This window comes from Ahaetulla prasina, chromosome 1 (genome assembly GCF_028640845.1).
Source record: "Ahaetulla prasina isolate Xishuangbanna chromosome 1, ASM2864084v1, whole genome shotgun sequence".
In the NCBI taxonomy this organism is placed as follows: Eukaryota; Metazoa; Chordata; class Lepidosauria; order Squamata; family Colubridae; genus Ahaetulla; species Ahaetulla prasina.
Window position 1 is genome coordinate 365,769,086 of NC_080539.1, and position 22,721 is coordinate 365,791,806.

At 44.3% G+C, this 22,721-nt stretch overlaps 1 protein-coding gene across 1 annotated transcript in view; it reads left to right on the forward strand.

Moving 5' to 3' along the window:
* The window catches only part of COMP (cartilage oligomeric matrix protein), a 49,770-nt gene extending 27,543 nt beyond the window's left edge, over positions 1 to 22,227 (forward strand). The window contains exons 9-19 of the mRNA XM_058163473.1: positions 1,162 to 1,269; positions 5,934 to 6,093; positions 7,955 to 8,073; positions 9,373 to 9,425; positions 10,417 to 10,610; positions 12,913 to 13,091; positions 14,918 to 14,966; positions 19,066 to 19,262; positions 19,478 to 19,650; positions 21,001 to 21,140; positions 21,650 to 22,227. Coding sequence (XP_058019456.1) covers positions 1,162 to 1,269; positions 5,934 to 6,093; positions 7,955 to 8,073; positions 9,373 to 9,425; positions 10,417 to 10,610; positions 12,913 to 13,091; positions 14,918 to 14,966; positions 19,066 to 19,262; positions 19,478 to 19,650; positions 21,001 to 21,140; positions 21,650 to 21,699 — 1,422 coding nt within the window. The 3' untranslated portion in view covers positions 21,700 to 22,227. The remainder of the gene's footprint in view (positions 1 to 1,161; positions 1,270 to 5,933; positions 6,094 to 7,954; positions 8,074 to 9,372; positions 9,426 to 10,416; positions 10,611 to 12,912; positions 13,092 to 14,917; positions 14,967 to 19,065; positions 19,263 to 19,477; positions 19,651 to 21,000; positions 21,141 to 21,649) is intronic.
* The last annotated feature ends 494 nt before the right edge of the window (positions 22,228 to 22,721 follow it).

Below are 22,721 nucleotides of genomic sequence, written 5' to 3' on the forward strand. Positions count from 1 at the left end.
ATATATTTTCTCCAGAGCTCACAGAGCAAGATCATTACTCTGTGAAACCAGCTGGGTGACTTTGAGCCAATCGTCAGGAGACTGTGAGTTCTAGTCCTCCTTTAGGCATGAAAACCAGCTGGGTGACTTTGAGCCAATCGTCAGGAGACTGTGAGTTCTAGTCCTCCTTTAGGCATGAAAACCAGCTGGGTGACTTTGAGCCAATCGTCAGGAGACTGTGAGTTCTAGTCCTCCTTTAGGCATGAAAACCAGCTGGGTGACTTTGAGCCAATCGTCAGGAGACTGTGAGTTCTAGTCCCACCCTAAGCATGAAAGCCGATTGGGTGATTTCAGGCCAATCACCAGGAGATTGTGAGTTCTCATCCTGCTTTAGGCATGAAAGCCAGCTGGGTGACTTTGAGCCAATCGTCAGGAGACTGTGAGTTCTAGTCCTCCTTTAGGCATGAAAACCAGCTGGGTGACTTTGAGCCAATCGTCAGGAGACTGTGAGTTCTAGTCCTCCTTTAGGCATGAAAACCAGCTGGGTGACATTGAGCCAATCGTCAGGAGACTGTGAGTTCTAGTCCTCCTTTAGGCATGAAAACCAGCTGGGTGACTTTGAGCCAATCGTCAGGAGACTGTGAGTTCTAGTCCTCCTTTAGGCATGAAAACCAGCTGGGTGACTTTGAGCCAATCGTCAGGAGACTGTGAGTTCTAGTCCTCCTTTAGGCATGAAAACCAGCTGGGTGACTTTGAGCCAATCGTCAGGAGACTGTGAGTTCTAGTCCTCCTTTAGGCATGAAAACCAGCTGGGTGACTTTGAGCCAATCGTCAGGAGGCTCTGAGTTCTAGTCCTCCTTTAGGCATGAAAACCAGCTGGGTGACTTTGAGCCAATCGTCAGGAGACTGTGAGTTCTAGTCCCACCCTAAGCATGAAAGCCGATTGGGTGATTTCAGGCCAATCCCCAGGAGATTGTGAGTTCTCATCCTGCTTTAGGTATGAAAGCTGGCTGTGTGACTTTCAGCCACTCAGCCCAACCAACCTCATAGGGTTGTTGTGGGGAAAATAAGAGGAGAAACAGTATTGAGTTTGGTCACTGTCTTGACTTAATTATAAAAAATTAATAAAGGTGGGATACCAATTTTTGTTTTAAGTGACATTTCCTCTTTTTGGTCCTTCAGGATAACTGTGTGACGGTTCCCAACTCTGGCCAAGAAGACGCTGACAGGGATGGGATTGGTGACGCCTGTGACGATGATGCTGATGGGGACGGGATAAAAAACTCCGAGGTTAGAACTCCTCCTAGCAGTGACCTGTGATCTTCAGCCCATTTCTCTCCTGTATTTCCTAAGACCAAAGAATCCTTATTCTAATTTCAAAGTGATCCATTTAGCTGGGGTGTCCAATCTTGGCAACTTTAAGATATGTGGACTTCAACTCCCAACTCCCAGAATTCCCCAGTCAGCTTTGCATTTACGATTTATTTATTTTATTAGATTTTATACCGCCTTCTCCCAAAGGACTCAGGGCGGCTTACATTGTGTTAAGCAATAGTCTCATCCATTTGTATATTATATACAAAGTCAACTAGCACAGGGTCTCCAACCTTGACAATTTTAAGCTTGGTGGACTTCAACTCCCAGAATTCCCCAGTCAGCTTTGCATTTACGATTTATTTAATTGTACAGGATTGGTGTTAAATGGTTACAGGATTGGTGTTAAATGGTTACAGGATTGGTGTTAAATGGTTACAGGATTGGTGTTAAATGGTTACAGGATTGGTGTTAAATGGTTACAGGATTGGTGTTAAATGGTTACAGGATTGGTGTTAAATGGTTACAGGATTGGTGTTAAATGGTTACAGGATTGGTGTTAAATGGTTACAGGATTGGTGTTAAATGGTTACAGGATTGGTGTTAAATGGTTACAGGATTGGTGTTAAATGGTTACAGGATTGGTGTTAAATGGTTACAGGATTGGTGTTAAATGGTTACAGGATTGGTGTTAAATGGTTACAGGATTGGTGTTAAATGGTTACAGGATTGGTGTTAAATGGTTACAGGATTGGTGTTAAATGGTTACAGGATTGGTGTTAAATGGTTACAGGATTGGTGTTAAATGGTTACAGGATTGGTGTTAAATGGTTACAGGATTGGTGTTAAATGGTTACAGGATTGGTGTTAAATGGTTACAGGATTGGTGTTAAATGGTTACAGGATTGGTGTTAAATGGTTACAGGATTGGTGTTAAATGGTTACAGGATTGGTGTTAAATGGTTACAGGATTGGTGTTAAATGGTTACAGGATTGGTGTTAAATGGTTACAGGATTGGTGTTAAATGGTTACAGGATTGGTGTTAAATGGTTACAGGATTGGTGTTAAATGGTTACAGGATTGGTGTTAAATGGTTACAGGATTGGTGTTAAATGGTTACAGGATTGGTGTTAAATGGTTACAGGATTGGTGTTAAATGGTTACAGGATTGGTGTTAAATGGTTACAGGATTGGTGTTACCAGCAGCTGCATTCTGGACTAGCTGCAGCCTCCGATCCAATTCCAACAATAAGGCAATCTCCAACAACAAGGCAATTTTATTCAGTCCTTCTTAAACATTCTTAGAGGAATTCATTGTGCACAAAACAAAATGATTTATTTTGATTAAACTCATGTAAACACCATTTTAAAACTGAAATTGTCTTGGGATATAACTGTTCACAAATAAACAGGTTGCAGTTATAACTATGACCCAACAATTTCCATGTAATCAAGGCATCCCAATATTTATTAGCATTTAAGTGGGGTCAGAAGCCTTGAGCTGAAAACAGAGTTGAGTTGTGAAGTTTGTTATTTCAGTCAGCAAAGTCAAGATGGAGGCCATGTCAGTGAGATTGAAGCTCTGTGATCCACCCCAGCCCCACCGAAAAAAGGCAGGGCTTTGATTGCACTGTTGTGCCCGCTATCTTCTCTTTTGACCATATCTTGCACATACTCCTAGAAGTGCACTTCTTTGATGTATTTCTGGAATTTGGGTTTTAAAATGAAATTATTGGACTCAGTACACTTCTGAGATCAGACTGGAGTAGTGCAGAAATCACAGGAATAAATAAATATTTTAATTCTGCGCAGGCCTTTCAAATAGTTTCTTTGGAACGGAGTTAATTCAAAATAATAAAACACCAAAAGGCCCAGTTTACTCTTACCACTCCCCCCATGGATGTAAACACCATTTTAAAACTGAAATTGTCTTGGGATATAACTGTTCACAAATAAACAGGTTGCAGTTATAACGATGACCCAACAATTTCCATGTAATCAAGGCATCCCAATATTTATTAGCATTTAAGTGGGGTCAGAAGCCTTGAGCTGAAAACAGAGTTGAGTTGTGAAGTTTGTTATTTCAGTCAGCAAGTAAAGCTGGGATAAACAAACGTCGTGATTGTTGAAAGGGTGGAAAATTAAATCCACCTTTCTCAATTCATACCTGTACAATAAATAATAAATAACAAAAAAATGTAAATAATAATTGGGACAATGAAAATTTTGCAGGATGTCTTTGCTAAATAAATGCACTCGATATCCTATATATTTGTTAAAATAAATACAGTAAGATTAATCAATAACAACTGAGCTGAATTCAGCTTAATCACATTTCTCTTAAACCAAATACTCCAAGAATTCTAAGTCACCTTTATAAATCAGTGTTTTTTTTCAACTTGGCAACTTTAAGATATGTGGACTTCAACTCCCAGGACTCCTCAGTCAGCAAAGTCAAGATGGAGGCCAAGTCAGTGGGATTGAAGCTCTGTGATCCACCCCAGCCCCACGAAAAAGGCAGGGCTTTGATTGCACTGTTGTGCCCGCTATCTTCTCTTTTGACCATATCTTGCACATACTCCTAGAAGTGCACTTCTTTGATGTATTTCTGGGAATTTGGGTTTTAAAAATGAAATTATTGGACTCAGTACACTTCTGAGATCAGACTGGAGTAGTGCAGAAATCACAGGAATAAATAAATATTTTAATTCAAAAAATAAATGCCTTAATTTGCTTGGCACACGCAGAGCAACATAGTTCAAATCTAATAACTGAGAAACTATTTTGCCAAGTAATTAAGTCGGCATCGGGGAAATTACCTTGCGTTGACGGCTGGCACTCTCAGACTAAGAAAATCTCTCCCAAAAAGTTTGGTCTAGCAGTTAGCGGTTAAGGCAACAGGCTAGAATTCAGGAGGCTCTGAGTTCTAGTCCTGCTTTAGGCATGAAAACCAGCTGGGTGACTTTGAACCAATCGTCAGGAGACTGTGAGTTCTAGTCCCACCCTAAGCATGAAAGCCGATTGGGTGATTTCAGGTCAATCACCAGGAGATTGTGAGTTCTCATCCTGCTTTAGGTATGAAAGCTGGCTGTGTGACTTTCAGCCACTCAGCCCAACCAACCTCATAGGGTTGTTGTGGGGAAAATAAGAGGAGAAACAGTATTGAGTTTGTTCACTGTCTTGACTTAATTATAATAAAAAAATTAATAAAGGTGGGATACCAATTTTTGTTTTAAGTGACATTTCCTCTTTTTGGTCCTTCAGGATAACTGTGTGACGGTTCCCAACTCTGGCCAAGAAGACGCTGACAGGGATGGGATTGGTGACGCCTGTGACGATGATGCTGATGGGGACGGGATAAAAAACTCCGAGGTTAGAACTCCTCCTAGCAGTGACCTGTGATCTTCAGCCCATTTCTCTCCTGTATTTCCTAAGACCAAAGAATCCTTATTCTAATTTCAAAGTGATCCATTTAGCTGGGGGTGTCCGATCTTGGCAACTTTAAGGCTTGTGTGTTGAATTTATGTTTTACTGACAAAGAAATAAAGGGAGACTAATATAGATCTATTTCAAGCGATTTAGCTCTCATCAGCTACCCTTCTGGGATTCGAACCCAGACTACTTCCATATTAGGTAGATATATTAACCTCTAACAGGACGTGGTGGCTCAGTATCTAGGATGCTGAGCTTGTCGATCGAAAGGTTGGCAGTTCAGCAGTTCGAATCCCTAGTCCCGCGTAATGGAGTGACTCCCTTTACTTGCCCCAGCTTCTGCCAACCTAGTAGTTCGAAAGCACGTAAAAAATGCAAGTAGAAAAATAGGGACCATCTTTGGTGGGAAGGGAATAGCGTTCTGTGTGCCTTTGGCGTTGAGTCATGCCGGCCACATGACCACAGAGATGTCTTCGGACAGTGCTGGTTCTTCGGCTTTGAAACGGAGATGAGCACCACTCCCTAGAGTCGGGAACGACTAGCATGTATGTGCGAGGGGAACCTTTTCCTTTACCTTATTAACCTCTAGGCTAGGGATTCTCCTCCCTTTGTCGGCTATACCAGGGGAAAGATTTTTTGTCAGGGCAACCTGGTCTACCCAATTATGGGACGGAGCCTACTGCTTCCGTTTTTCGCCTTTCAGACCCAATCTAGGAGCCTTCACAGGCAGTCACTTTCGCGACAAACTATTTTTGTGTTTGTCGCAAAAGTGACGGCCTGTGAAGGCTCCTGGATTGGGGCTGAAAGGCAAAAACGGAAGCAGTACGCACTGTCCCATAATTGGGTAGGCCAGGTTGCCCTGACAAAAAACATTTAAGGCCTGTGAACTTCATCTCCCAGCATGGCTGGCTGGGGAATTCTGGGAGTTGAAGTCCACAAGCTTTAAAGTTGCCAAAATTGGACTTCCCTGCATTGTAGCTTGTATGATGCCTAAACAGAACAGCTTGGGAACATGATGTTTGTTACTTCAGCAGGAGATTTCCCCAACGTATCCTGCTTGCCAGCTTTCCTTGAAACATCTCACTGTGTATTGCAGGGGAAAAACCCAACATCTCAACAAGCGGGCTTTGTCAGCTACTCCAATTTTTGCAAAGCTGAGCTGGTTTTCCCATTTCTTTCTGACTTACGAATCCTTCCCTCCCCGCAGGACAACTGTGTGTTTGTGCCCAATTCGGACCAGCAAAACGTGGATCTAGACAACTTTGGGGATGCTTGTGACAACTGCCGGAATATCAAGAACAACAACCAGTGGGACAGTGATGGCGACGGACGGGGAGATCTGTGCGACAACGATATGGATGGAGACCGTGAGTTTGGGCTTTCTGGGCTCAGAAAGTGGGCTGGTTTAAAAAAATAAATATATATATATATTTTCTCCAGAGCTTCACAGAGCCAAGATCATTACTCTGTGAAACCAGATTTTCTTGCTGTGTCGAAGATACAGGTAGTCCTCGGCTTATGACCGTAATTAAGCACGGCAGTTATGGTTGTAAAGTGAGTCACCATTTGAGTGGACCTGATTTTTAGGACCCTTTTTTTGTAGCAGTTGTTAAATGAACACTTAACATTGAGCATATCCGTTGTTCATTATGGGGTGCTTTTTTCCTGAAAACCAGAATGAAATGCCCGTTTCCAGAAAAAATACATCATAAATCACTGTCACATGATTGGTAAATATGGGGCTGTTGCCAGGTACCTCAATACTGTTATGTGACTATGGGGGGCGGGGGACGACATTGGAACTTCAGAGCCAGGTTATAGAATAGAATAGAATAGAATAGAATAGAATAGAATAGAATAGAATAGAATAGAATAGAATTTTATTGGCCAAGTGTGATTGGAGACACAAGGAATTTGTCTTGGTGCATATGCTCTCAGTGTACATAAAAGAAAAGATACGTTCATCAAGGTACAACATTTACAACACAATTGATGGTCAATATATCAATATAAATCATAAGGATTGCCAGCAACAAGTTATAGTCATACAGTCATAAGTGGAAAGAGATTGGTGATGGGAACTATGAGAAGATTAATAGTAGTGCAGATTCAGTAAATAGTTTGACAGCAGAGTGATGGCCTTCGGGAAAAAACTGTTCTTGTGTCTAGTTGTTCTGGTGTGCAGTGCTCTATAGCATCGTTTTGAGGGTAGTAGTTGAAACAGTTTATGTCCAGGATGCGAGGGGTCTGTAAATCTTTTCATGGCCCTCTTCTTGATTCGTGCAGTATACAGATCCTCAATGGAAGGCAGGTTGGTAGCAATTATTTTTTCTGCAGTTCTAATTATCCTCTGAAGTCTGCTTTTATAAGCTTTTGAGGGGCAGGTGTCCATTGAAACTATGAATGATTGCTAAGGGACTAGTCGTAAATCAAAGATTACCTCTAAGATTTTTATACAAACTATTTTTTATTTTATTTATTTATTTATTTATAATTTAATTTCTATACCGCCCTTCTCCCAAAGGACTCAGGGAGGTTTACGGCCATGTTAAAATACAAATATAAATAACAATTTTAAAAACAAATTAAAACCAAATATTTAATGGCCAAATCAACTAAAACGGTCAAAGACCGATTTAAAACCCATTTAAAATTACAATAAAATATCTCTTAGGCTAGTCCCGCACGATGAAACAATAGAGTCTTCAGTTCACGTTTGAAGGCCCGGAGGTCGGGGAGTTGTCGTAACCCCGGAGGCAGCTCGTTCCATAGGGCCGGTGCTGCCACAGAGAAGGCCCTCCCCCTGGGGGCCGCCAACCGACATTGTTTGGTCGACGGCACCCTGAGGAGGCCCACTCTGTGGGAGCGCACAGGTCGTTGGGAGGCTATGGGTGGCAGAAGGCGGTCTCGTAGATAACCCGGTCCTAAGCCATGGAGCGCTTTAAAGGTGATAACCAACATCTTGAATTGCACCCGGAAGGCTACCGGCAGCCAGTGCAGGCTGCGCAGGATTTAGCTTGCTCTTTGTTAAAAGAAACCTCCCAAATGTATCCATCTACATAATCTGGCAAGTGTGATGCTAGGGTGCCCCCCCCCCCAAAAAAACTCTCAGCCATCACAACTGAGGCTTAAGAGCAGAGATCCCCCATTGGTGCTCTCTGGGCCCAGGAACTCCCCATATTCTTTGCTTCTTATGGTTGCTGTTTCATTCGCTTCCTCTTTCTCCAGAAATTAAAAATGTCATGGACAACTGTCCGAGGATCTCAAACACTGACCAGAAGGACACCGATGGGGATGGAGTTGGAGACGTCTGTGACAGCTGCCCCTTCATCAGTAACCCAGATCAGGTGAGACATTGGCTTGGATTCATACAGTCTGCTAATTTAGTCGCTTAATGATCTAAAAGGCTGCACTTGCTAAGGAGAGTAGCAGCAGCCTTTATATACAGCCCCATAGCGATTTACAGCACTCTCTGAGTGGTTTACAATATTTGCATTTTTTTGTGCACAGGAAACGGTGTCAGAGAAGGGTAAAATTCCGTGACCTGTTTACATCGCACTCTTTAGAGCAGGGGTGTCAAACTCAATTTCATTGAGGGCCACATCAGGATTGTGTTTGACGTCTGGGGGTGTGTGTGGCATGGCCAACTCAACGTCACTTGTTGTAACTTGACATCACCACAGGTGCACTTGGGCAGGGGTCTCTAACCTTGGCAACTTTTAAAACTTGTGGACTTCAACTCCCAGAGTTCCTCCCAGAGCTTTGCTGGCTGAGGAACTCTGGGAGTTGAAGTCCACGAGTCTTAAAGTTGCCAAGGTTGGAGACCCCTGCACTTGGGGCACTTGTGGGGGCCAAGTGCTAAGGCAGGACTTCCTTCAGACCCTCCCTCACTCTCATTATAATCTCCTTCCTTCCTTCCTTCCCTCTCCATTCTCCTTTCTCCTTCCTTCCCCTCTTTCCTTCTTTTTCCTTCCTTGCTCTCTTCCCATCTTCCTTTCTTTGTCTTTCCTCTTTCCTTTTCTCCTTTCCTGTCCCTTCTTGGATGCTCAAATGCAAATCCTTTCAATCATAAACCTTCCCTTGAAGTGTAGAGGGCTATTTTAATTGGAATTTCATTACTCATAATTTGGGATGGTGCCCTGACTTTTTCATTCTCCTGGGTGCATGGAGCCTGGAAAATCCAGCACAGGATAAAATCTTTTGACTTTTGATTATGGGAAGCCACCTGCTTCAAATTTTTTTGTAAACAACTATAGCTTAAACAAGTCAATAAAAATGTAAGTTTAGAGCAAGGGTACGTTTAGGAATGTGAGACTTTATGGAAAAGATTTTGAAGATAGAAGTGTTGATAGTGAAAATGTTTTACTTGAAACATTCAAGTATTCCAAGTCTGCATTTGATAAAAACATCTTAGGGAGGTTTCTAAAGGAAAGGAAATTAAAAAAACAATTAACGCTGTTGGTTTGAGCTCCGAGGTTGGCGATTTGGTTGCAAGCGTTTTGTCCCCATTCACTTGTGACCAAATCACAACCAAATTGTTTGCAACCGAACCTCGGAGTTCAAACCAACAACGTAACTACCAACCCGAGCTACTAATATTCCCAAGGCATTTCAATTAAAAATGTTTTCTACTTTTCGTTACTTAGAAAGATACTGACCACGATCTTGTTGGAGACCCGTGTGACACCAACCAGGACAAGTGAGTTGAAGAATATCTGCCTCAAGGTTTGAATTTTTGTCTGCATCCTTGCAAGAATAATTGCTCTATGAATCCCTTCTAGCTGGAAGGGAGACAAGACAGTAGGTAAGTCACACAGAAATCCAACGAAAAGACTCTTGGCAACACAAGTTCCACTAGGTTGGAAAGCCTTTGACAACTTCAATCACCACATAGGACCAAAATAAAGACCTTCTGTCTATGGAGATTCTCAATCATCCAGGTCATGGTTGTCCCAAAGGTGCTTTTTCAAAAGGCAACTGGACTTTGTTTTTAGAATAGAATAACAGAGTTGGAAGGGACCTTGGAGGTCTTCTAGTCCAACCCTCTGCTCAGGCAGGAAACCCTACACCGTTTCAGACAAATGGCTGTCCCACCTCTTCTAAAAAATTCCAGTGTTGGAGCACCCATAACTTCTGGAAGCTGATTAACTGTTCTAATTGTCAGGAAATTTCTTCTTAGCTCTAGTTTTAGCTCTCAGTTCTTCTAAGTTCTGAAAAACTGAACTGAAGAAGCTTCACAGATGACAAGCGAAATGTCCTCAAGGAAAAGCAAAGTTCAGTTGCCTTTTGGAAAAAGAACCTTGGAGATAATGGCCTTCTCATTCAGGGGCCTCTGGTGGCTCAACGGACTAAGTCTGTCTGTTATTAACACAGCTGCTTGCAATTACTGCAAGTTCAAGTCCCACCAGGCCCAAGGTTGACTCAGCCTTCCATCCTTTATAAGGTAGGTAAAATGAGGACCCAGATTGTTGGGGGTAATAAAGTTTGACTTTGTATATAATATACAAATGGATGAAGACTATTGCTTAACACATTGTAAGCCGCCCTGAATCTTCGGAGAAGGGCGGGATATAAATTCAAATAAAAAATAAAATAAAATAATGAGCTTGGACAAAGATGTCCCTTTTCTATAATTCTCTTATTTCACTCATCACCCAACCCTTAAGTTTTCTTTTCTTTCTTGTTGGCAGAGATGGAGATGGGCACCAGGATTCCCGCGACAATTGTCCTTCGGTGCCCAACAGCTCCCAGCTGGATTCTGACCAGGATGGGCTTGGAGATGAATGTGATGATGATGATGATAATGATGGCATCCCAGATCAAAAGCCCCCAGGGCCTGACAATTGTCGTTTGGTCCCCAATCCTGGCCAGCAGGACACAAATCGTGAGGACAACATGCTTTCTCTCTCAATTTCTTCCTTTATAAGGAAGCACAAACATGGAACAGTTCCCCCTTAAGTCTCCACAACTGAGTTAAAATAATAAAATTACATAAAATATATCCTGGATTTGGAAAAAGGCCATTGTCCATCCCCCTGACCTGTGTAGTATTGATAAGAACAGGGGTGTCCAAGTTTGGCAACTTTTAAGACTTTTGTCTTAAAGTCTTTGGTCACCATAGGACAGAAAGCTGATATAAACTTAAATAAATATATACTACATATAGAATAGAATAGAATAGAATTTTTATTGGCCAAGTGTGATTGGACACACAAGGAATTTGTCTTGGTGCATATGCTCTCAGTGTACATAAAAGAAAAGATACCTTCATCAAGGTACAACATTTACAATACATATTTTGGGAGTTGAAGTCCACAAGTCTCAAAACTGCCAAGTTTGGAGACCCTTGCACTAAAACAATATTTCTCAACCTTGGCAATTTTTAAGATCCATAGACTTCAATTCCTAGAATTCCCCAACCAGTTAACTTGAACAAAGCATGTCTGAATACGACTGGAAAAGGTTGTTTTCCTACTCTCCCAAAGGGCTGTTGTTGAGACCTTGTGGAACAGAAACTTGGACATTGGAGAGAGAAGCTACAGCTACTTCCAGGAAAAGTTAAGACTAGTGGAAGGGTTAGTCCAGTGCTTTTCAAACATAGCAGCTTTAAGGATTTTGGTGGTTGAAGTCTACATGTCTTAAAGTTGCCAAGTTGGAAAACACTGGGTTAGTCGATAGGTTTTCTAAAAAAACAGACTACTTTAGGAAGTATGGCTGAAGATGTTTGGCAGGTAGAAGCAGGTAGAGAAAGAGAAAATTAAACAGAGAAGGGAAGAATTTTGTGCATAATTTTAATTTAATTTTAATTTAATTTAAATTTTGTGCATAAGAGCACAAAAGTGCCTACCATTCCTGTCCTATTGTTTCATTATATCAAATTAATATAGTTATTCCATACTTTTGCTGATATATATGCTTATATGATGTGTTGTTGTTTTATGTTGATGCTTGTGTATACTGTTGTGACAAAAAAAAAAAAAGAACAGAGATCTCCAAGGTTGAGAAACACTGCCTGGAGGCATCTCTTACTTTTCCAACCAGCTATTGGAAAAGTAGAGGTGAAGAATTCACCAGTTTAGGCTGACAGATCAAAGATAGGAAGTTTCTTCTGACATCTAACCCAAACTTCCTTCCTTGTCATAATATTCTGCTTTTAATCCTACCTGTTGGAGCTATGGAGAATAAATCCATTCCTCTTCTTGATGACCAACCATTCAGATATTTGAAGCCCCCTATTCCAGGGGTCTCCAACCTTGACAACTTTAAGCCTGGAGGACTTGAATTCCCAGAATTCCCCAGCCAGCTTTGCTGGCTGGGGAATTCTGGGAGTTCAAGTCCTCCAGGCTTAAAGTTGTCAAGGTTGGAGACCCTGCTCTATTCGACCTTTCTTTAACTGAATTTTGTGCAGGTCAAACATTGTACCGTGGAAATAACATTTAATCATGCTTCGCTTAGGGCTTAGTTTTCAAACCCTTCAGCATTTTAGGAGCTCTCTTTTGAATAATTTGTTACTGTCCTTATTTAATTCTGGTGCCAAAACTGGACTGTCTTCTTTAAACGGGGTCCAGCCAAGCCACAGTAGAGGGGCACAATTATTTTGCACAAACTGGACTTTATTTCTGGTTGTTGCACCCCAAGATAGCAAGGGTCGCTATCCAGTTTCACATCCAGTTTTATAAAATTCACACACACAGGGGAAAATGAGACGTAACATAAACGGGGCATACGATTTACACCAGTTCTGTTTTGAGGAAGGGGGGAATTTTTAAGTTTTGTGTAATAGCAATAGCATTTAGACTTACCGCTTCACAGTGCTTTACAGCCCTCTCTAAAGAGTCAGCCTATGGCCTCCAACAATCTGGGTCCTCATTTTACCCACTTCGGAAGGACGGAAGGCTGAGTCAACCTTGAGCCTGGTGAGATCTGAACTGCCAAAGTGCAGTCAGCAGGCAGTCAGCAGAAGTAGCCTGCAGTACTGCATTCTAACCACTGCCCCACCGTGGCTCTAATGACAACAGAGAGCAAGCCATTTGCAAATTTCCAGGGGGGAAAAAAAATCTGGATTTTATGGCATTGTATGACTAAACATGCAGGGTTAGGCTGGTGTGTGATGCTTGTGGCCCTAGTTTCTGCTTTTGAACCCAGAGCAATTGTGCGAGACTGATTCCCCACTCCTTCCTCTGCAGGAGATGGCGTCGGAGATGCTTGTCAGGATGACTTTGATAAGGACCATGTGATTGATCGGATTGACGTCTGCCCTGAAAACGCTCAAGTGACGCTGACTGACTTCCGGGCCTTTCAAACCGTTGTGTTGGATCCTGAAGGAGATGCCCAGATAGACCCCAACTGGATTGTCCTCAACCAGGTTAGCGATCAGCTCTGAGGTTGCTTAGTGATTTCCTGATGTGCTTGTTCTTGTTTTTGGCCCTGATGATGCTTTGCACTATTGAAAACTCTTCTGGTCCTGAAGAACGATTGCATTTCTTTCAAACGTCTATGGAGATTCTCAGTCATCCAGGTCAGGGGTCTCCAACCTTGGTCCTGTTGTGACTTGCTTGCCCCCCCACAGCCGGGCCCCTCTCATCTCCTATCTCAGCCAGAGACTGATAGTACAGAAGAATGGCCTGGCATGCCTCCAGCCCCCAGCCCTGGCACCATGCCCAGACAAACTGAGCAAACAAACCTCCCTCCGATAGCATGTGTGCCTGAAGCCAGCCATGAGCTGGGATTACTAACAACTGGAGACGAAACGATGCAATGGTTAGAGCCACGCTTCTGGAGAATGGAGAGGCGACGTCAGCAAAAGAAAGGGAGGGGCAGGCCTGGATAAGTGCTGAGTCATGGAGCCACACCCCATGGCCTATATAAAGGATCTGCTTTCTAGCATTCTCTGAGTCAGGCAAAGTCTAATCTGGATTGCTAAAGTCACACCTTGGATTCCTGCCTGCCCTGAGGACTCTGATAGGACTTTGGCAGAGCTGCAGAGGCCCGCTTGATACGGACTTCCCCGACCCGGCCGTCAGAGGAGGAGTGGGACACAACAGGTCCCTTTAAGACTTGTGGACTTCAACTCCCAGAGTTGAAGTCCACAAGTCTTAAACAGACCAAGATTGGAGACCCCTGATCCAGGTCATGGTTGTCCCAAAGGTGCTTTTTTTCCCAAGAGGCAACTGGACTTTCTGGTTTTTCTTTGAAATCGTTTCACTTCTCAAGATCAGAGCTGAAGAAGCTTCTTGGATGAGAAGCAAAACATCTTCAAAGAAAAAGCAGAAAGTCCAGTTGCCTCTTGGAAAAAAAGCACCTTTGGGATTACTCTCAAATGTTCCGATGAAGGGCGAGTCCAATTCTTCTAGTCTTACATATATTGGAGGCCTCTCCCTGCACCAAAGACCTCATGAGAAGTGGTACCCAGATTTTCACAGCTGTACTTTCCAGCCAGCACAGCCAATGGAGAGGTTGACAAGGCATTATGGGAACTCTGCCAACCACAAGACTGGGAATTCTGGGAACTGAAGTGTAATTCAGCTTCAGGTTGGGACAGGCTAAGTTTCTGTGATGGGAAATATTTGGACTGGGGGAGCTTTATGTCTTACTCTGGTGTGGGATATCACTTACCTTCCTGGGTGAAGATGATCCAAGGCTGCTAGGGTGAACTCTTGGCTGCAAGGACACGGATCTGTTCTTCATCCAGTTCATGGTGCAGGAGAAAACCAGGGTCTGGTCCAGGCCAGCTCTGTCCCCAACAATTTTGGGACAACTTCCTCCTTTTTCAACTCCCCTACTCTTCCCCAAGTCACTCCAAGTTGGGAAGTAACAGAAGAGACTTGTAGCCCCAACCAGCTAAAGCAGTGTTTCTCAATCACGGTTACTTTAAGATATGTGGACTACAGAGTTGAAGTCCACACATCTAAAAGTTGCCATGTTTGAGAAACACTGATCTACAAAAAGGCCACAAGTAGTCAGGTCAAATAGGGAGTGTCTTGTTGAGAAACTCCAGGTTTCACATTCTGTGAATCAAAAGGTTTTTATAACGTTTTCCCAACAGCCAATTTGTCAAAGGGTAAAAAAAAATCCCATTTTGCTATTTGTCATTTACTGAAAATACCCGCCTGTTTTCAAAAATTCAAGATGGAGGTTGGAGTCTCTCTTTTTTTTTTATAGCATTAAAAAATAAAATTCTTATTTTTGCAGGGCATGGAAATCGTGCAGACCATGAACAGTGACCCAGGTTTAGCTGTGGGTAAGTTAACAGTTTAAGCTCTGAAAGGAAGCAATCACATTAAAAAGATTTGCAACACACATAGGTAGTCCTCGACTTACAGCCACAGACGAGCCCAAAATTTCTGTTGTTAAACAAGACAGGGATTGGGCTTTGCCCTATTTTATGAACTTTCTTGCCACAGCTATTAAGTGCACCACTATTAAGTTAGTAACACGGTAATGAAATGAATCTGGCTTCCCCATTGACTAACCTGGAAAAGTCACTAAGCAATCGGTCGTAAGTTGAGGGCTACTTGTAATCACAATTGGGTGAGGATTGTGGGCACGGCTTGCTGGAAAGCAACTGTCGTGTCCCACTCCTCCGCTGACGGCCGGGTCAGGGAAATCCGAATCAGGCGTGCCTCTGCAGCTCTGCCAAAGTCCTAGCAAAGTCCTCAGGGCAGGCAGGAGACCAGAAAGTGACATCAGCAAGATATGTTTAGACTTTGCCTGACTCAGAGAATGCCAGAAAGCAGGTCCTTTATATAGGCCATGGGGTGTGGCTCCATGACTCAGCACTTATCCAGGCCTGCCCCTCCCTTCCTTCTGTTGCCTCCACCTATCAAGTCTTCTGACGCGAGGGTCACTCGAGTCTGCAGCTGTTGGCAATTGACCTCCCTCAGGCTCACATGCTGTGGAGGAGGGGGAGGGGTCTAGTTGCTCCGTTTGCCTGGGCATGGAGCCAGAGCTGGGGGCTGGAGATACTTCCTCCTCTTCAGCCTGTCTGGGCATGGAACCAGGGCTGGGGCCGGGAGGCATACTAGGACATTCCTCCATGTTCGGAAGCAGATAAGAAGGCCCCGGCTGTGGTGAGATCGGACGAGACACAACAGCAACGTACAACCTGGTACAATCCCCAGATGCAAAGCTCCAATCTGTGAACTTTGTTTTGGAGATTATGGGAAGAGAGCTAGACTGTTGCAACGGAATCATCAGGATTGGTGGGGAAGCCATTCTCAGCTTCAGTTATTTGAAATGAGGCACGTGCACATCTTGTAAGAAATGTACACACAAAACCGCAATCTGGGAAAAGGCAGATGGGAAAGCACGGGATTGGGTTGGGAACAAAGAGGCTGCTTCTAATGCTTGTCCATTGGGAAACCAAAGAATGATTATAGTATCCGGGCTTCTAGCATTTGGTTAGAGAGAAACCATCTCAGATTGAGCCTCCCTAGTTCTCTTCAACATAAAGGCGGGGTTGGGGGGGTAGACACATCAGAATAATAAGAGTTGGAAGGGATCTTGGCGGTTTTCTAGTGCAACCCCCTGCTCAGGCAGGAAACTGTATGATTTCAGACCAATAGTTGTCCAATCTTTTCTTAAAAGCCTTCCAGTGTTACAGTATCTACAACTCCTGGAGGCATGTTTTTTTTTTAAATTTGCATTTATATCCCGCCCTTCTCCGAAGACTCAGGGCGGCTTACACTATGTCAAGCAATAGTCTTCATCCATTTGTATATTATATACAAAGTCAACTTATTGCCCCCAACAATCTGGGTCCTCATTTTACCTACCTTATGGAAGGCTGAGTCAACCGTAGGCCCGGTGGGGCTTGAACCTGCAGTAATTGCAAGCAGCTGCTGTTAATAACAGACTGTCTTAGCAGTCTGAGCCACTCAAGGACACCCTAATGTTGGTCCACTGATTAATTGTTCTATCAGGAAATTTCTCCTTAGTTCTAAGTTGCTTCTCTCCTTGATTAGTTTCCATCCGTTGCTTCTTGTCCTGCCTTCAGGTGCTTTGGAGAATAGCTTGACTCCCTCTCCTTTGTGGCAACCTCTGAGATATTGGAACACTACTATCATGTCATCCCTGGTCCTTCTTTTTCATTAAACTAGACCTACCGAGTTCTTGCAACCGTTCTTCATATGTTTTAGCCTAGCTTAGTCCCCTAATCATCTTTGTTGCTCTTCTCTGCACTCTTTCTAAGAGTCTCAACATCTTTTTTAAATTGTGATGACCAAAACTGGATGCACTATTCCAAGTATGGGTCTTAACAAGGCATTATAAAGTGGTACTAACACTTCATGTGATCTTGATTCTGTAACTTGCAATGACTTGCAAGATGTCAGTCCTTTGAGGTAGTCTAGACCAGGAAACCAAAGTTGTGAATCATAATACAATAAATTGTCCTCCATTTATGACCATAATTGGGACAAGAATTTCTGTTAAGTAAGCCAGGCAGTCGTTAAGTAAACTACGCCTGGTCTTAAGTGACTGCTTTTGCTGCGGTTGTTAAGCAAATCACCGCAATTGTTAAGTGAATCACATGGTTGTTAACTGAATCACGCTCTCCCCCCCCCCCGGTTGACTTTGCAAGTCAGAAGCCAGCTGGGAGGGTCACAAATGATGATCACGTGACTCCGGGATAGCTGCAACCATTGTAAATACATGTCAGTTCCAAGCACCCAAATTTTGATTATGTGACTATGGAGATGCTGTAATGGTTCTAAGTGTGAGGACTTCTGGTAAGTCACCTTTTTTAGTGCCACTGTTAACTTTGAATTGTTGCTAAAGAAATGGTTGTAAATTGAGGACTACCTGTACTTTTATTGTAAGCTTACATAATAACAAATTGTACAAGTCTAAATGTGTTTTTCCATTTCCTGTCTTTACCTGGAAAAGAACTAAGGAGGGTCAAATCGGAGACCCTTCCTCAAATTACCTTCCTTCTTTGGACTGAAATTTCTCTTCTCTGACTGTTTTCTTAAGTTGGGGGCTTTTCTTGCTATTCCTCGAGGCTGTTCTATCAAGGGTCCTTGGCGAGCTCTGATCTTGGCTATTTTCTTGCAGACTGTCCCGGTGTTTGGAAGCCGTACGGGTCTGGATGGGGAGAAACAGGCTCAAGCTCAATCCCTCCAAGACGGAGTGGCTGTGGATGCCGGCATCCCGGTACAGTCAGCTGAGTCCGCGGCTGACTGTCGGGAGCGAGTCATTGGCCCCGATGGAGAGGGTGCGCAATTTGGGCGTTCTCCTGGATGAACGGCTGTCTTTTGAAGACCATTTGACGGCCGTCTCCAGGAGAGCTTTCCACCAGGTTCGCCTGGTGCGCCAGTTGCGCCCCTTTCTAGACCGGGATGCCTTGTGCACAGTCACCACGCCCTTGTGACGCCTCGCCTGACTACTGCAATGCTCTACATGGGGCTCCTTGAAGGGCATCCGAGGCTGCAGTTGGTCCAGAATGCAGCTGCGCTGGTGATAGAGGGAGCCTCGTGGCTCCCGAGTGACACCTATCCTGCGCAGGCTGCACTGGCTACCTGTGGCCTTCCGGTGCGCTCAAGGTGTTGGTGAACGCCTTTAAAGCGCCCATGGCATAGGGCCGGGTTACTTACGGGACCGCCTGCTGCTACCGAATACCTCTCACCGACCTGCGCCTCACAGAGAGGGACTCTCAGGTGCCGCCGGCGCGACAGTGTCGCCTGGCGACACCCAGGGAAGGGCCTTCTGTGGGGCTCGCCTCTGGAACGAACTCCCCCCAGGACTTCGTCAACTTCCGGACCTCCGAACCTTTCGCCGCGAGCTTAAAACTTACTTATTTATCTGCGCTGGACTGGGTTAGTTTTTTAAGTTATGGGTTTTTAATGGGTTTTATCTCCAAATTTTAATTGTGGCCAATTTAATAAGTTTTTTAATTGTATTTTAATTGTATTTTAATTGTATTTTAATTGTATTTTACTTGGCTGTGAACCGCCCTGAGTCCTTCGGGAGAAGGGCGGTATACAAATTTAAATAATAAATAAATAAATAAATAAATAAATAAGACGTTTCATTACCCATACTAGGTAACATCATCAGTGCTAGTAAGGAGTGGGATTTCCTCTCAGCTGAGAGAGGGGGAGAGAAAGAGAGAGAGAGAGAACATTACTCCTTACTAATACTGATGATATTACCTAGTTGGGTACTGAAATGTCTACAAGAAAACAACCAAGCTCGGACAGCACCAAGGACTCCTTATTTCCACTCTGAGCTACAAATATTCTCTTTTATTTACTATCCTCACAGTCTTTATGACATGAGCCACAAGAAATAAAAATGCAATATATTCTGCAATATTCTGTCTTCTCTCCACTCGGGTTCAGGGTACACGGCATTTAATGGGGTGGATTTTGAAGGCACCTTCCACGTGAACACGGTCACGGACGACGATTATGCAGGGTTCATCTTTGGCTACCAGGATAGCGCCAGCTTCTATGCAGTGATGTGGAAGCAGATGGAACAAACCTACTGGCAGGCCAATCCTTTCCGGGCTGTGGCAGAACCTGGTATCCAACTCAAGGTAAGGGCGGAGTCTGCCATCTGGCTCCCTTCTCATCGTAGCTCAACCAGGGAAGAGGAGCAGGAGAAAAAGCATTTGAGGACACATCCCGAATCTCTCTGGCAGCCTTCTAAAAATCCAGAAGGAGAAATGGTGGCGTGTCCCATCTCCTCGACCCTGGCACTGTAGCAGGAGTGGGGGAAAGGGCCATTATTCCTCCTGCTTTTCCCTTTCAGGCAGTGAAATCAAAGACTGGACCTGGAGAATACCTGCGTAACTCGCTCTGGCACACAGGGGACACCGCTGACCAGGTCAAGTTGCTGTGGAAAGACCCCCGGAACGTCGGCTGGAAAGATAAGACTTCTTACCGCTGGTTCTTACAGCACCGGCCCCAGGTGGGCTATATCCGGTAAGGAAAGACCGATAGAATCTCTGTAGCTCAGGGTTGGATTGCAGGGTCCTTGGTGCTCCCTGAGCTTTCTTGCAGACATTTCATTACCCAACTAGGTAACATCATCAATGCGCAAGAAAATAGCCAAGATCAGAGCTCGCCAAGGACCCTTGATAGAACAGCCTCGAGGAATAGCAAGAAAAGCCCACAACCAAGAAAACAGTCAGAGAAGAGAAATTTCAGTCCAAAGAAGGAAGGTAATTTGAGGAAGGGTCTCCCTAGACCCTCCCTAGGAGATGGGACACGCCACCATAACTGCACTTTGAGCACTCAGAAATACTGGCTGCATTTATGGCCGTTTGCAGCGTCCCTTGGCCACGTGACCATGTTTTACGAGAGTTTTGCTGAAAATTGCAAACAGTGGGTTTGTTTAATGGCCACAGCGTGCAAAAAAAAAAAAGTTGTAAAATTGGGTCGCTATTGTTCCATTTTACAACCGTTACGACTGAGGTTGTAACTGCAGGACTATCTGTAGTCAAGGCTTAATGGCTTGTTTGAAGAGAATTTTGTATCATTCTAAGATTTCCAAACTGACTTTAAAGAGAACATTTATATTTAAGAGTTTGTAGAACAGTGAGGCATTTACAAGATGCAGATATATACCACTCTTCAAAAATTTCCTGAAATCTGTCAAGATTTCCTACCAATGTTTCTAGCTCCATTTTGTCAGTTGAAGCAATGTAATCTCTTCAATTCCTTTGTGAAGTGGTGGAAAATAGCTTCAGTGGTGCTCAGAAAGTCTTCAGCAGGATCTACAGTAGGCTATTCCCCCTTATGAAAAGATATTTATCTGCAACAGAAGGCTCTGAATTCTTTACATAAATAGTAGGCAATTTATCCCTTTTCCAGTTTCAAGATAAACTTGCAAAGCAGTCCAAGGTTTAGCTGTTGTGTTTTAGAGATTCGACATCAGTCGTCTTACAGGATAGGGTCAAACGAATCAAGATGGTGGCCGATGATAGTGCAATTGAAGTTCCACCTACTTCTTTGTGCATCACAACGCACACAAAATGGGTGGAGCGTTATTGCACATCACCATCTTTTTAACAAGACCCTCACTGGGTACCCTAGAACGGGTGGGGAACGATGGCCCTTTGACGACTTGTGGATTTTAACTTCTAGAATTCTCAAGGCAGCATGGCTGGCTCAGGAATTCTGGGAGTTGAAGTCCACAAGTCATAAAGAGGCCATTGTTCCCCACCCCTGACCTAGAACATAACAATGTTCAAGGCAAGATCCCGTGGGACTCAGGATAAACATTGTGACTCTCAGAAATAAGCTAATTCCTTCTCCGGATTTGTACTTCAGGACTCGGTTCTATGAGGGGTCTGACTTGGTAGCCGACACTGGCGTTGTCCTCGACACAACCATGCGAGGGGGCCGTCTGGGGGTCTTCTGCTTCTCCCAGGAAAACATCATCTGGTCCAACCTGCGGTATCGCTGCAATGGTGAGTGAGGCTCGACCCAATCCTGTCATTTGGTCCCCAGAGCCGCTCTGACTCCATTGGAGGGAGGTTTCGGAGCAGCAAGAGACGTGGTGGCACAATGGTTAGAATGCAGTACTGTAGGGCTAACTCACTCCTCACTCCAGGAGTTCGATTCTGAGCGGCTCAAGGTTGACTCAGCCTTCCATCCTTCCGAGGTCGATAAAATGAGGACCCAGATTGTTGGGGGCAAGATGTTGAATCTGTAAAACTGATTAGAGAGGGCTGTAAAGCACTGTAAAGCGGTATATAAGTCTATTGCTATCACTGGAGCAAGCATAGTCCATAGCTGGAGGATCTGGCGAGCACTCACCATACAGAGCTGTCTTCCTCTGGATGGTGCAGAGGCCTTTAGCATCCCTCTGAGGGGTTCCCCCTGGGAGCCCCCATAATGCCACAGCACCTAAGCCTGCGTTCAGCTGCTGACCTTCTCTTCTGGTTCACACGCTCTCTCTTCCTCTTCTCTTTCGTAGACACGATTCCTGAAGACTACGAGGCTTACCGGAACCAACATGACTACTAAATGTTACTGCCGCTGGCTGAAAAGAGACCTGTTGCACCCGCGCCACACGCACTGCTTCTGCTCCCTTCAAGATATAGCACATGGTGAACCATCTCTTCATACGTGGCAAGCATCACGTCCGCTGTAGCGTCCCCACTACCCTTCCTAGAACCAACCTCGACCGAGATCTGCTTCCACATGACTCCGAGAACCCTCACTGCTTGACATAGCGCAGAAGAGCCGTTCATGCTCGGTGGCAGCTGCTAACAAGACCACAAGGGTGGACTTAACTAGGGGACCCTCCTGGAAGGCTGAAAGGTTCAACCACCAGATATCTGGCTTCCTTGGGCATCCTCCACTGGGTTGTCCCCTGCCCTTGTCTTGCATCTTTTTGGGTCAGCCACTGCTGATGCTGAGGTGGGACACAGGCAGCCACCTGTTGTGGCCTCCCAGATTTCGCTCCATGACCTCTGCAAGAGAAGGAAGGTGCCTTTGAGGTCTCACTCCGGTTCTTGTGTGTGTGTGTGTGTGTGTGTGTGTGTGTATGTGTGTACGTACACACACACACACACACACACAGATAGTCTTCAACTTATGACAATTGAGCCCCAGATGTCTGTTGTTAACCAAGACATTTGTTAAGTGACTTGTGCCAAATTTTGCGACATTTCTTGCCACCGTTTTTAAGTGAACTACTGCGCTTGATAAGTTAGTTATCACAGTTGTGAAGTGAATCTGGGTTCCCCACTGACTTTGCTTGTGAGAAGGTCGCAGGTGATCACATGACCCTCGGACGCTGCCATTGTCATAAAATACGAACTAGTTGCCAAGCATCCAAACTCCGCAGCCATGGGGAGCCTGCAACGGTTGTGTGAAAAACAGACCTTAAGTCACCTTTTTCAGTGCCGTTGCAACTTTTAACGGTCACTAAGCAAATGGTTGTAAGTCGAGGAGTACCTGTACAAGCTGTTTGATTCAGGAATTCACCACCGCCACTCCCAACAGCTGACGGGAATCTGTCTGGCTTGGAAGCCACACAGGCA